Source organism: Balaenoptera ricei, chromosome 3 (assembly GCF_028023285.1).
Source record: "Balaenoptera ricei isolate mBalRic1 chromosome 3, mBalRic1.hap2, whole genome shotgun sequence".
Classification (NCBI taxonomy): Eukaryota; Metazoa; Chordata; class Mammalia; order Artiodactyla; family Balaenopteridae; genus Balaenoptera; species Balaenoptera ricei.
In genome coordinates, this window is record NC_082641.1 from 56,920,921 (window position 1) to 56,936,060 (window position 15,140).

At 40.0% G+C, this 15,140-nt stretch overlaps 1 protein-coding gene across 2 annotated transcripts in view; it reads right to left on the bottom strand.

The window, feature by feature from the left end:
* The window catches only part of MRPS27 (mitochondrial ribosomal protein S27), a 93,714-nt gene that overhangs the window by 20,462 nt on the left and 58,112 nt on the right, over nucleotides 1-15,140 (bottom strand). For both annotated transcript variants that reach the window (XM_059916555.1, XM_059916554.1), the window contains exon 5: nucleotides 2,349-2,463. In XM_059916555.1, coding sequence (XP_059772538.1) covers nucleotides 2,349-2,463 — 115 coding nt within the window. The remainder of the gene's footprint in view (nucleotides 1-2,348; nucleotides 2,464-15,140) is intronic.

Sequence of the window (15,140 nt, forward strand, 5' to 3'; positions counted from 1 at the left end):
AGTGGAATTGCTGGATCAAATTATAGTTCTATTTTTAATTTCTTGAGGGGCCTTCATACTGTTTCCCATACTGGCTGTACCAATTTACATTCCTGCCGACAATGCACAAGGGATCCCTTTTTGCCACATTCTTGTCAGCATCTGTTATCTCTTGTCTCTTAGACTAGTTTTTAAAGACCCAAGAAGCCTGAAGTTGCCGTGGCTCCTGTGTGACTTGCACACACAATCAAGTCTGACTACTAATGGTCTAGGCTGTGGTCATGTGTCTGTTTTAAATCCTTACTTCAGTAAGCTCATCCCCCCCGCCCCCCGTCAACCACCAGAAACACCTGAGGAATTCTTTTTTTTCCAATTATACCCATTCCCTTAGAAATTCTGATAACCCTAAACCCCAGTTGCAAATCACTGCTGAACTGAGTCACTATTACCAGCAGGCTGTACAGAATGCCTCAGATGTGCCGAAATGGAAAAAAAGTTTAGAATCCATTGCTTTAAAGGTTGTAGCTCATGGGCAGTGTTTAAATTCATCAAAGCAGTCAACCAAATCTTCACTAATCCCTAAGGCAGGGTAAAAACAAAATATCTTAGAATGATAAATCATTAAAGCTGGAAGGAACCTTAGAAATCAACTGGTCAGTGATTCTCAACACTGACTGCAAATGAGAATCAGCTTGGGAGCTTTTAAAAGACACCAATGAGGTATGAAAAGGCAGAGCACAGAGGATTTTAAGGGCAGTGAAACTAGTGTGTATGATACTACAATGGTAGATACATGTCATTATACATTGTTTAAACCCATAGAATGTACAACATCAAGAGTGAACCCGAATGTAAACTACGGACTTTGGGCGATTATGTGTCAATGTAGGTTCATCAGTTGCAACAAATGGCTCACTGGGGAGGCTGTGCACGTGGGGGGACAGGGTACATGTGGGGAATCTCTGTACCTTCTGCTCAATTTTATCGTGAACCCAAAATTGCTCCAAAAAAATAAAATCTATTTTCTAAAAAAACAATTAAAAAACTACCAATGGCTGGACTCCAGAAAGATTAATTAAATTAGAATCTTGGGGGTGGAGAAAAGCATCTATAATTTTTAAAAGCTTCTTGTGTGATTCTAACAGGCAGCCAGGGTTGGAAATCACTGATTTAGTGCAACTCACTTGACTTAAGAGTTGAAAAAACTAAGACCTAGAAGAATAAAACTACTATTTGCCTGAAGTTATGAGCAACTGGTAGAATTTATGAGGTTATAGCTTGGGTCTTCTGACTCCTTGTCTGGTGTTCTTTCCACTAAAAGACTAGTAAGAGTAGAAAATGAGATAGACATTTTTTGTCTTTCCAGAACTTCTTGTTTTGTTTTCATAGGAATCTTCTTCTTTGAGTATGATCTGTGTCATTAAAGTCTGAACTGAAGAGCAAGATTTAATCCATTCCTTCCCCTGGGGCTTAATATTAGATTTATCAGTGAACCTGCTTATCTACTTTATTAAATTATAAGCTTTCCGAGGGAAAGGATAGGACATTGCTCATTTTTTGGGACAATGCCATACCCAACGCAACATCTCGCACACAAACTATCTGAAATGTATATTAAGTTAAATTAGGCCCAAGTCATGGGAACAAGAACTCCCAAAAACAAAATTAGTATTTCTTTTTGAGGTTTACCATAGAAGGTCCAGTGACACTATAGAAATAACACATTTCCACAGAAATATTGTTAAAGTATTATTAAGGGTCAAACTAGGATTGTAGCTTGAGACTCACAATAATAAAATTCTAAACTTTTGCTTATTTTGTATTTATTTCATACTATGAAGGGAATGAAGACTCAACCCTTGGGTAGAGTATAACATGCAGAAAGACCCTAATCACAGGGGCTCTGGGGCTTGAGGGGAGGAGTCAGGGGCTTAGGAAGACATGTTTTGAATAACCTAGGAAGTCTGTCTTCTTAAAAATGTGTAAGATGATCTGAATGCTCTGGAGATCACACTCCAGCAAAATGGTCATGTCTTTTTCTCTAAACTTCACCAAAGGGAACTAGGCAAAAAATCCAAGACTTAGGGATCAAGAATGAAATGACCACCAACAAAGTTCTTGTGATTGGATTACCTTTTGCTTTTACCACTCTATTTTTAAGTCACTGTGCTTGGAAAAGCCACAGCTACCGGAATGTTTATTTTTAATGTGTTGGTTAATTTATACCAGCTCCATTCTAAAAAGATTTTCTGAGGGCAAATAAATTTAAAAGTTACTTCTTGTACTATTCTCTGCTGTTCTGTAATGGTACAAACACCACATCACCTAAACTCAGAAGAATAAGCTGCAAATGCCAGGAAACCACTCACCTTATTTACAAGGGTATATAAGGCTTTGTCTTGGGCACCATATTTTAGACACTGCCTAATCCAGGTGTGGATAGTCCAATCTCTCAGGTACCAGCAGTTGGGGCTGTGTCGAAATCTAAATAAAGCATAAGAAGAGAGAAAACTGGGGTTAACTCCTAAATGTCAATGCCAAAATCCTTCTTCCATCAGCAGGTCCTGATGTGCAGTCAATGTGATCATAAAAGTCATAAAGACCAACAGTTGATAAAAGCTTGAGGGTAAAACTCATTCACTATAAAGTCTGAAATGCGAAAAAGAAGGCAAAATAATAATAAACAAAAAGAGTATAAAAATTTTGTTCCTTATTTATACCCCCAATTCAATACCTTGTTTTAACATGAGATTTACAAAAATGATTTCAGGAATATGCTCTTCTAACCATGGTGTTACATAAATACACATTTCATTAGAAGACAGATGTGGAAGCTTATACTTTAGAAGTTTAAAATAAAACAGATGAAGCAAAAATGAAAACTAGGATAGCATAACAATTATAGAGGAAAATCAGCTTTGAGTTATATTGCTATTTCTTGTGGCACTTAGGAGAGATTAGGACACTCTTCAGTGAACTGAAAGAAAACAAAAAAGAAAAAAAAATGAGCAAAATTTAGCATTCAGGCCCTCCAGGATCCACGATCACGCTTTCTCACAGCTCTATTCCAGCGCTTCAGTCTATCTCCTCTTGCTTCCTACTGTTCCCCACATGGTTTTAAAAGGCCTAAGCAGTCCAAGCTGAGGTGTATAATAGTACCAGTATTCCCACAAAAGAATGGAACTTGTAAAGGAATTCGAATGCTGCTCTTGCCTTGAGTTGGCACACACTGGTCGGAGCAGCTTCTCCTTGCTCTTGGGGGTCTGTGCCACAGGGCTGAGTGAGAGGGGAGACCTCTCACTCAGGTGAGAGGTGTGAGGGTGTGAGGAGACCTCTGTTTATCTGTTTTGATCGGGACGGTTCCTCAAACATCATCTCGTGTCAGCTGAAGTCCCCACTTTGACCATTCAGGAAGCAAGTCAATCCCTGGACCTCACAAAATTCAAACAGTTTTCTTAAAAACAAAAGGCAAGACAAAAACTTCAAGTGAAAGAATTTTGTGCCATATTTGAGAATTGGGGCTAGAGGCTAATACTGGTGTTTTTCAAAGGCTGGTTATTCAATCTGCCACCTGCTATTTCCTGCCATCTGGCATTGGGATAGTTTCCTGCTGAACAGGTTCTCTGCCAAAGTAAAAGCTGAGAAAAAGAGAGCAAGTGAGAAGTAGTATTTAATTTAGGCTATTTATTAGTGATCTGGTGAGAGATTTGACAAAAATAAGATCTGAAGATGTTTTATGGATTTGAAGTCATCTAGCTCTGTCCAGTTTTTTGACTGCCTTAGATTTGGCTGGAAAATGTCTCTCTCACTCTTTCTTTACAGAATTAACCCCTTCAGATAAAAGCAGAAGGATAGAAATATGTCAAATTATGTTTAAGATGAGAGTGACCTAGCCAGAGAAAGCCATTGTATAAGTGCCCTAGATAGTAGGTTTAATGAGATCCTCTGCATAGAAATGAAACAAACTATATCTTTTAGTATTTCATGCTTTCCCCCTCACATTTTAAAATCAACACTTGAGCAACTTGAGCATCACTCCTTGTTACTCTGAAAAATCTGAGATTTAAAGTGTAATGGCCAATTAACAGCTAATTTTATTTAAAAAAAAAAAAAAAAAGTCAAGTGAAATACCAGGTGTACTGCCTAAAGATGGTGGTGCTTTCTCGCTAGCCTGTAGGCTCCCTGGGCAGTAAGCAGGAGCAGTGACTGCCTTGCTCCACACTGATGCCTCAGTGCCTGACACAATTTGTGGCCCACAATAGGTTTTTGACAAATAAAAAAAGAGCTTTAATCAACACGTATTAAATGCAATAATGTATTGATCATTATGTTAACGTCTATGGTATACTGTAGAATTGTAAATTCCCTGTTTGGGGTATTTATAATCTCATTACAAAAATAAGGTATATAAACCAGTTTAACAATAACCCGGGGGCGGGGGGCATGATAAATACTAAAAATGCAAAGGACACTGCTAGATGCTAGAGGTATTTTTGGTAGTAGTGGCTGTTAGGTTTAGTCTATTTTTCCTTTGAAAACAAACAAACAAAACAAAACAAAACAAAAAATGTCAATTATCTCCTTTACCCACGATTATTTAAATCTTATCTTCTGCTTTAGGATGTCTCCAATGACCATTAAAGTTATTACTTTTCTTTTTGATGGACTTTAAAATAAGAGCACCATGACCACATAAAACCAAACACCCTTTTCTCTTATTCATAATCAGCAGACCAGTTTTAGGCTTTGAAAAAGAGGAACAAAGATTGATAGGATCTAGTTATAGACCTTCAAAGCGCAAATGAAAATTTGTTTAAAGCCATTTGCAAACCTTCTGAGGCTAATTTTAACACACGGATGAACAGAAAAGTCTTTTCTTCTCAAATCTTTCCTTATCGCCTTTTATTTCTTAGAAGCCTAAAGGGAAAGTAACTCAAGACTTCATACAACTAATATAATCATCTGCACGGCTGTCCTTTGAAAGATGTGTCAGCAGACTCACATGGGTCTTTACTAAGTTCACTCCCTCTCCCATCCTGGAACAGGGCTACTTGGTGTGACCTCTGCTCTGTAAGACCTAATAATCCAGATACACAACCATGACTAGGACATTTTCAACTAAGTGACAATATTAAATCAATTTAGGAATAAGAGGCAAACACACATATATTATGAAATATGTTGCTCAAAGTGCAATTCTTGCATTTCATAGCTAGGCAACAAACAAACTCCTTTTTAAGCCCTCATCAGCATTAAAAAAAAAAAAAAAATTAGCACACAACTTACGTGAATAACTATCTAGAATATAAACCACTCAAAACATTGGAATAGTAGGGTCCAACTTTGGATGTTGAGTTTAAGAACTCTCTGTCAGTGGCTTTTTAAGCAGTTCAGACAGAAAAACTCGGGCCCTTTTCAGAACAGCCAGTGGAAATATGACAGGCAGGTAAGTCTCTGGAATGGGTACTTGCCTGGAACGATTCTGCAAACTGCTGGACCAGCATTCTCCCGTTTTAGCCAAGAGAAAGGCAAAGAGACAAGAACACAACTAACACATTGATTTTCCAAATTGCCTGCAAACAGACTGGCTTTTGTTCTTGCCTACTCTGACCACCAGCCCGGCAGATTACAGGCAGCTACTGTAGGAGTCCCCTCTGTGCCCCATGCCATCAGCTGTTTGCTCACCTCGACAGAAGCTTTATTATTGTCCAGGCCAGCAGGCTGCCAAGCTAGGCAAACCGTGTGAGTGTGGAAAAGATAAACAAATGCAACCCAAATAACCCCAACAATGCTTGTGCTCATGAAGGCAAGAGACATTCTGAGCTTCCCGCTTATAAAACAGAAGCAAACTTGACAACAATCCTAAGGACATGAGTATTTTCTTGGAAGGAAGGAGGGGCACAAGAAGGAGAAGGAGAGAATGAAGTGTGCTCTTAAGCTCCGGCTTTACTAGTTCCCAAAGCTGGTACCCTGTGGCTGAAGATAACTCTGTCCACAGTGCTAAGTGGGTTCCCAGGTGAAGACAGAACTTGTCCAGGCAAGTCAAACGGCAGGAACTGAGAAGCTTCCTCTCCTCAAAAATCAGGTTACATTCCAGGCTTTTCAGGGCATTCACCAACACTACTGTTCATTCAAGACTGATGTCACCAGGAAGGAAGGAGAGCAGAATCACAGGATGCATGACACGGGGAAAAAGTCTTTGATACCTTTGAGATATCTTAGAAGGGAAGAGCAGTTATATAAAGGAAGTCAAGAGTGAAAAGTAAAACACCAGAGACTTACTATGATTACATAGGAGGTACTTCATTGTGTGTAGAAGTCACATGGGATTTCCTATTTGTGACCAATTTCATCGTTGCATTAAAAAAAAAAAAAAAAAAAGCGATACAGCCTTTTTTCCATGGGTTCAACCAAAGGTTACTGTTGAAGGCAAAAGTGGTGATGCTCCTCAGCTATTTCAGTATCACAAACAAAAGCGCTCCTGACTGAGCAGGGCTAATGCACAGATGCCAGAGCCTGGAGCTCAGCGGCTCCACCATTTAGCTGCAGCGCTGGCTCTTCCATATGAATGAGCAAGCTTTCCACAACATTTATCTGATTATGAGAGCCACCATCCTTAAACACACACATGCAGCTTTCCCGCCTCCCGAGTGAATTCTGTATCCTGTAGCAACAGGCTTTACAGATGGAAATCTCAGCCCCCGAGTTGGGTAGACATGGAGATGGGTGAGGGGGCTGGGGTAAAAGGAGGACAGGAAGACTGCCAAGAAGAAAACACAGCTGGCTTCAGAGTCTGTAGTGCGGACGGGGAGCCTTATCAATGAAGCAAAGTGGGCACTTATTGAAAGGTTTGAGCGCTTCCCTGAACTAGAACCAAAGAGCAAGAGGGTGTCAGGTGATTATTCAAACCAGAATCTGATTCAGTCATGGCTACGCACTTTCTTATTCTACAAGGATAATTACTTTCTTTTGCATCCTGCTGGAAATTCTGCTTTCATCAATTATTAGTTGCCCCCAACTACCACAAATAAAACCAAGTTCTGATGCAATAATTTTCTAATGACTATTATATCTTTGTCAAGTGTTTGAAAAAGGGGGCTAATATAGGAGTCTAATATAGGAACTGATAATAAAGACATCAGTATTCTAGATTAAAACCACTTTCTTGCTTGAGATCCCAGATTCTTACTTTTATAGGGGAACTTCAGGTCATTTTAACTTTTTTAAAAAATCTATTTTATTTTATTGATTGATTGGTTGCATTGGGTCTTCATTGCTGCGCACAGGCTTTCTCTAGTTGTGGTGAGCGGGGGCTACTCTTCGTTGCGGTGCACGGGCTTCTCATTGCGGTGGCCTCTCTTGTTGCCGGAGCACGGGCTCTAGAGCGCAGCCTCAGTAGTTGCGGCGCACGGGCTTAGTTGCTCCGTGGCATGTGGGATCTTCCCGGACCAGGGCTCGAACCCATGTCCCCTGCCTTGGCAGGCAGACTCTTAACCACTGCGCCACCAGGGAAGCCCAAGGTAATTTTAACTTTTCAACAAATATGTCCTGAGTGTGCACTAAGTGATGCATCAAGAGCAAGAATCCCCTCGTTTTAAAACATTGCCCTCGCAAATGCCCAAGTTTGGGCGTGTACATTTCCAATGAATTCATTATCTACCTCTTAGGCAGATAAAAATGTCTTTTTTTTTTTTAAAGTTCTACTGCTTTTTTCTTTTTTAAAAAACAGGTTTACAAAGATATAACATACAAACAGTAAAATTCACACTTTTCAGTGAATTTGTGAATTTTGACAAATGCATCCAGTTGTGTAACCACCACCACAGTCAAGCTATAAGAACAGTTCTATCGGGGCTTCCCTGGTGGCGCAGTGGTTGAGAGTCTGCCTGCCAATGCAGGGGACACGGGTTCGAGCCCTGGTCTGGGAAGATCCCACATGCTGCGGAGCAACTAGGCCCGTGAGCCACAATTACTGAGCCTGCGCGTCTGGAGCCCGTGCTCCGCAACAAGAGAGGCCGCGATAGTGAGAGGCGCGCGCACCGTGATGAAGAGTGGCCCCTGCTTGCCGCAACTAGAGAAAGCCCTCGCACAGAAACAAAGACCCAACACAGCCATAAATAAATAAATAAATAAATAAATAAATAAATAAATAAATAAAAATTAAAAAAAAAAAAGAACAGTTCTATCAGCCCTAAAAACTCCTAATGCCTCCTTTAGAATCAACCTCTCCAGGGTTTGCTGCTTAATTTGAGCAAATTTTATACAGATAACCTCCTTGAGATTCTTTCTAACTCTAGAGTTATTAATTTTATAAGAGGAAAAGCAAATAAGGTAATAAAACTATAATTTCAGTTCATTTGTAATTTACATTCTGCCAATTTCCAAAATAGAACTTGAAAAAATTAAAATCCAGTTTACAAGTAGTTTTCTCTGAAAACAGCCATGAGACATTTGGTATCCCTGTTTGCCATTCTAATAAGGGTAACAAGTAAGTGGATTTTTTGGTAGAGAATAACACAGGCATAGAATTTTACAAAAGTGAAGTGCTAAATAAATGCAGCATAATAACACATTTTAAAGTGAAGATGGAAAACAGAGGGACTTACTTGCTAGATATCAAAGTCTAAATTTGTCATACCCTGGGCTTAAAAATGAGGTCGCCAGCATTTCACCTGGTATAATGAAATAACATTTCACATCCAAGAAAGTACTCTAGGAGAAATACTCCATTTTCCAGATCATTCATGGAATAGAAAACAAGCAAGGACAAGTAGGACATATATCCCCAAACTATTCCGTCTTCTCTCTGATCTGGCTATTGTTTAGCCAGATCAACATCTCTCAATATAGGGGACACATTTTTCATTCACTAAGAAAATATTTACTAAGTGGCTACCCTGTGCCAGATGGTCTGTGGTCTAACCCTGCTGGTCTGCCCAGTTTCCTCTAGTTTCAAACAGTCTTAAAGATGACATCTCTCCCTTCAGATACAGAAAGAAAAAACCTATAGACTGACTCTATGCTCTGCTGTGCCTTCTCTCATGATAAATATATAAAGCACAGGAGCCAGTCAGATGAAGCCAACTGTTCTTTGTCTGAAGCCTACTATTTTTGTCAGCTTCCAAAAGGTGATCATGTGGATAACAGGGAAGGATTATTTGTGGGGAGAACTGGAGAAGAAAAAAGTATTTACAGTGATTGCTGAGGTGCCCTGCTGGCGATGGTCCTACAAGCATAAAACGTCTGTCTTTGTAGCCAACAACTGATCTGTCAGTGAAATTGCACCCGAAGTGCCTGGTGGGGCTTCTCCAGCCACTTGCAAGGTGGATACACAGGTTAGCTTCATGCCTGAGAGACGGTGGAGGGCAAGGTGAGGCTAAAGGAAGAGGGCCTTCAGCTCAGGACAGCAGGAAGCTGAGAAAAACTGGATTTTGGAACCAGCCCTATTTATAAAAACACATAGAGTTGTGGGAACTGGCTTGGGTCGGGCAGAGATAAGGGAAATATTTTTGGTTTTCAGTAGGAAATCTATGAGCCATAAATGAGCCAGTTTTAAAAAGACGCCAACATTTCCTGATGTCTTCTAAAGTTTGGGCTAGGAACTTCAGACATAATTTCTGCAAAATCATAAATAATACGATGACTAAGGCAGGAAAATCACATATATTAATTAACCAGGGGTAGGCTATATATCTGAATAGTTCTGAGGAAGGGGGAGGTGTGAAAAAAGGAGGAAGACAAAGGAATAGCATTTAGGATTTCTGGAGTAGTCTAGGCTTAGTGAAGTTGTCGGGATTAAGTCTGCCACAAAAGAAATGAGCAGGCAGAGGACTGGCCCAGGGGACGAGGCACACCAGCATAAAAGCAGGGAAGAGTTAAGCTGGTGTTGAGCGGATTTATATGTGTTTTTGTGTGTGAGATTATGGATCTCTTTTGGGGTATTTTTGATGGAAGAGAAGCTCAGCACTAATCTGGATTTCTTAAGAATCATCTTTTTTTTTAAATAAAGAAGAAAAGCATCTCAGCGTTTTAAACATTTTGATTCTCTAACACATGGAAAAGCTGAATCTCAAAGGATTCTATTTATAGCAAAAGGTAAGACTGGATTTACTTCCAGTTATACAACCCAAGTTCATACCTGGTTTCTATTTCTGTAACTCTACTGACTTCATTATTAAGGCTTTAAGCTCTTAAAAGGCAGGGGACAAGTTTTCTATCTTTTTGTGACCTACAACAGTAGGTGTTTGATGATTTGGCAATAGTGACTAGGCCTGCTAAGACTGTATAAATACCAATAATGTCTGTTGAAACTCCTGAGTATTATTTATACTTGAAACGATAATCCACTTCCGGTTTTGAAGTCTTATCCTGCCTATAAACAGACCAAGCCAGGAGGAAATGCTACCTTTTTTGTGCAAGGCAGGAGGAGATCAGAGACGGCAGAGAATGTGAAATAATATGTGGTCATTCTGGAAAGTCACCTACTCCTCACTTCTGCCCCCTGCTGCCTCCTTCCCATCATACATACAAGGATACATGGATTCTGCAGTCCAATAAGTTCAGGGAACAGACAAGCTGATGGGAGAGTGAAACCAAAAACAGGAGAATAGACGATAGAGCACATGGGTTCAAAGACCTCCCCTAACAAGTTCTAAATCAAAAAACGTAGACTCCTCTCAAGATTGGAAGAGACTCTGAAAGCCATCTAGGCCAAGTAAATTGGGGATGGGGAAGGAAGAAAAGTTCATATAGAATTAGAGAATCTATAGTTTAGTGCTGGTAGGGACCTTCAATAACCACTGTGCATTAAACTATTTATTGAGAAGTCACTACTTACCAAGCCCTGTACTGGGTGAAGTGAAATCATCTAGTCTAATTCCTTTACTTTATGCATGAGGAATCTTGGTGTCCAATGAGATGAAATGATTTATCCAAGATAAGCCAGATAACTCCAGGACCTAAAGTATAAACTAGACTGTTGACTCTTACTATTCCACCACTGCCTTTCAATTCTTTTATTTGTAAGACATCTTAAAGAAACATCTCTGCAGTTTGACAAAGGTCTCTAACCTACTAAAAACAAAGAAACAAACAAAGAAAAAAAACTCAGGCGGTGAAACAGTTTTGGAATTGCCCTGAATTAGCCATTTGACTTTGTAGTCACTCGATCCTTGGGGTTTCAGTTCCTACAACTGTAAAATGAAAAGGCAGGATTATCTAGATCATACACTCAAATGTCTGCAGGGGCCAGTCAGTTAATATAAATGCATGAAGAATCATGTAAGACAATAGGTACAAAGCTACTTGTATTATTATCAAGCAAAGTAGCTGCCTAGTTATACTGTTTTTGAAAACATATTGTATGGGTCAAACAAAATACACTGGAACTCAACTAGACCAGACCCCTGAAACTCCTTCCAGCTCTCATGTTTAATGACTGAAGAATAATAAGCCTAATCCATTCATTAAAACATCATACATTTACACGTCTCTGTTAAACTAGAAAAATGGTAGTGATACAAATAAGAGAACAGAGACTCAAAGATAAAAGCCACCATTCAGTCCACATCTGATTCTGCTCTATTCCACTAGCCTCATTCCCCAGTCAGGTGAATATCATTTCACCCAGCTTGGGCAGTCTACATAGACTATTACGGGGACAGCAGACCTCACAAACTGGCATCTAAAATTTCAAGATGAAATGATACAATCACTAATTAAATTCAAGGTCCTTAAAAGTAGATTTTAATTGGAGATCAAGTTTTGTAAGATAATAAAAATTTCAGCAATTGATCTCTCCCTAAGTAAAGGATTTTCTACTCAAATGAATACTTCATTGTATTCAATTTATATCTAAGAGTCAGCCATCCAAAGTAACTTTCCTATAAAACACAAATTGTTTCTGTATGTTGCTACTTTCTTTTACTCCTTAAATTATTGCTAAGCAGGCATAAACATCCAAATAGTTCACCACTATAACTTACTTATTTTTGGTATCAAACCCCTGTTAAGTGGCAATTCTTAGAGCAGAGATGGTTGAACCCTTCAAAAATGGGGGAGTGATATGGGAGTGGTCACAGAGATATTAAGAAATTACTTGCCAGTTTCTGGAACCATAAAAGGACATAAACATTTTTTGTAGCTAAAAGGGAAAGAAATTTGAAAAATGAGGATTAGATTTGTTAGTCTAACTGGTTTTCTGGAAGCTTTAATTTACCAATTACCAAAACATCCTTATTTATATATGAAGGTAAGAGAATTAAGATGTCCTTTCTTTCCTGTGCTGCCAAATGGTAAAAACCAGACTGCCTACATTTAATAAGCAGCTCCTCTATTTAGCTCAAGCTAGCACCCCCATACTAAAACCAAACTTTTTAATAGTTGAATATTTGAAATTGTACATCACAATATACTAAGAAAAGTCTTAAGAATGACCAAACGCAACATGATAACAATCATTTAAGAAAGAATGATTACCAATTTTAAACAGGGAAGAGCTAATTCCTTAGTAATACTCCAAAAACAAAGGCCTGGGTTCGTCTGTTCTGGCTGGCAAGACTTCCATACAACCACCATGCTACAGCTAAACAAAAGCTGTTAGGCTGGCCCAGAAGGAAGGAATGAACAATTTGAAAAACATCTTTTATTGCTTAAGAAAATTTTTTAAATGTCTGAAAGTGCCAGGAGAGCTGTCTCAGTGTGACTGCAGGCAGCTTTCCAAAGTCCCTCTGCTTTTCTAAGGATGAGTCACAAGGAGAGGAGAGAGCATCTTGGCAAAGATGCAGTCTTTCCTCTGGTTCCACGTTCACTCCCCCTTTTATTAAAAAAAAAAAAAAAAAAGAAAAGCTTTGATGGATAACATTTAAATAGATTCCAGACAGGCTTAACTGAAGAAGTTTGAACACCAGGGAGGCAAAATATCATCGCAGAAGTCTCTATTGTTTGCCATTGTGAGCCACAGACACAGGGAAGCATCTCCTGCATCCTAAAAAGGGCTGCGCCCATGGATCGTGTGTCAGATCGTGGCCATGTTTTGTGGGAGAGGAGAGAGAAACAAGCTATGAAAATACCTTTGCTTCCCTAGCTTCCTAAATGCCATTAGCTCATCTGCTGAACAATTACAGTGAGCTGGAAGGAGCGGGAGCCCGTCCTTTATGAATGCACATCAAGTGCAATTTCACCTGCAGTAGCTGTAGGCTATCCACGTGTACCCGGCTCCTACAATGCATGCAGCCTTCAGTGAACAGGCACAATTTTTCCTTCACTAACTTTAGGCAGAAAAGCAAGGGAGCTAGTTAAAAAAAAAAATTTTTTTTTTTTAAACAGAGAACAATTAAGGAAAAGTTGAATGTTAAACTAGAGAGAATAGTTCTGCTACTGTACCTATATGGAATCACTTATTCCAACAGAATGGAGCATGTGGTGAGGACAAAGCTGCTCTCTTCTGCATGTGATCATTCATCAGCCTACTATGAATCGGGATATTCTGCTGGACACTAAGTGACAAAGATAAGCAAATATACTTCTTGCCTTCAGTGAGGTTAGATTGGGATTATCAAAAACCGAGTATTTTGTGAGCATCTAAAACAAGCATAGAAGGGTAATTCAGAAGCATTATAATACAATTCCTCATTTATACAACACTGATTATTTCATAACACTCTGGTACTCAATTTTCTAAAAATCAGCTCTCAGTAGAAAAGTAAATTCAATGTTTCTCTCCTCTTCCCAATAATCTTTTTTGTTTTCTTTGAATATATTTTAAAAATAAAATATTACAGATATAAAGTTGTACCTTCCTCCTCTCACTTTCCAGAGGAGGAAAGTTGGTGGCCATCACTCTCAGGCGTGTTTTTATACCTTCATTACCTAGGGATGTGTCCTGTGCTGAGTACTTTAGGGTACATATGCCTTTTAACTCTGTATTCAAGGGCCTGTCTCATAGAGAACTGAGCCAAGCCATAGTAATGTGTGCTTCTCCAGGGGTAGAAGGGTAGGGACAGAAACAACAAAATTTCTGCTATCTGAGACACGAGGGAGGCTAGGATGCTACTTTTCCTGTGGAAACTAATCAGCATTGTCACCAGGAACACCCCTGACAAGGTGATTGCTGCTCTGCGTCTGACTGGAGCCCAGCCCTGACTCACTGACTGGTTAAATCAACCTGAGAATCAGTTTTGTCATCTGTAAAATAAAGGTGATAATGCCTTTATCACTGGGTTACTATGAAAATCAAAGGAGAATTGGGTTAAGTATTTTGACAACTTTTAATCCTTTTTGGAACCAAGCAGAGTGGAAATATGCACACAAACAAGAAATATTATTGTTACGGCCTACTTGATATAGCACTTGACGGCATTCTGTCTGGTACTGCTTACTCACTGCCTCAAGTGTGTCCTTCCTGAGGCTAAGGCCTGGGGCAGAACTGCTTTTGGTAGTAGAGAAGTAGAGACAAGATCTGGCAGCAGACGGACCTCACTTCTGTGTTATACCCCCAGGAAACTGACTCTAAAACCTCAGGATCCTAATTTGTAGAATGTGGGTAAAAGTTGTTCCCACTTGTGTGGTACAACTCTGGATTGAAATTCAGGCTGCAGAGAGAAGACACATGATGTGCTCGGTGCAATGGCTGCAACGGCACTTTCAGGCAACCAGGACAGGGAGGCTGGCGGCAGCCACATGCTGAGGGCCGCTGTGTTAAACGTGAGCTCTTAGGACTACTTTTCTCCACACAGGTTGTGACTTGCACGGTGCTGGGCCCCTGTGCAGCAAACACCTGACTGCCACTAGCCAACAGGGATGGAACAGAAGGGGAAGGACGGTCTCAGTAAGAAAGCGAAGAGTCCCCTACCCCTCGTTCCTCTAGACACAGTCTCAAAGGAGGCGCTGGAAGGTGAACCAGAGGAGAGAACAGAGAGGCTTTTCACAACCCCAAAGGCTCAAAGCCAGCCAGTACGGGGTGTGCCAGTCAGTCTGATGACTGGTAGCAGGGTTTCTGATCTTATTTATCAGAGAAAAAGGTCCAGGCTCCCTTCTCCCAAAGAAGGGAGTTGGGGGGTGACCTAACGAGGAGTTAATTTACCCATTAGTGCTCTCGGGCCCTTGGACTGGTTTTCACAAGCTTGGCGATGTGGGGTTACAGCACAGTAGAGTTTATGCTT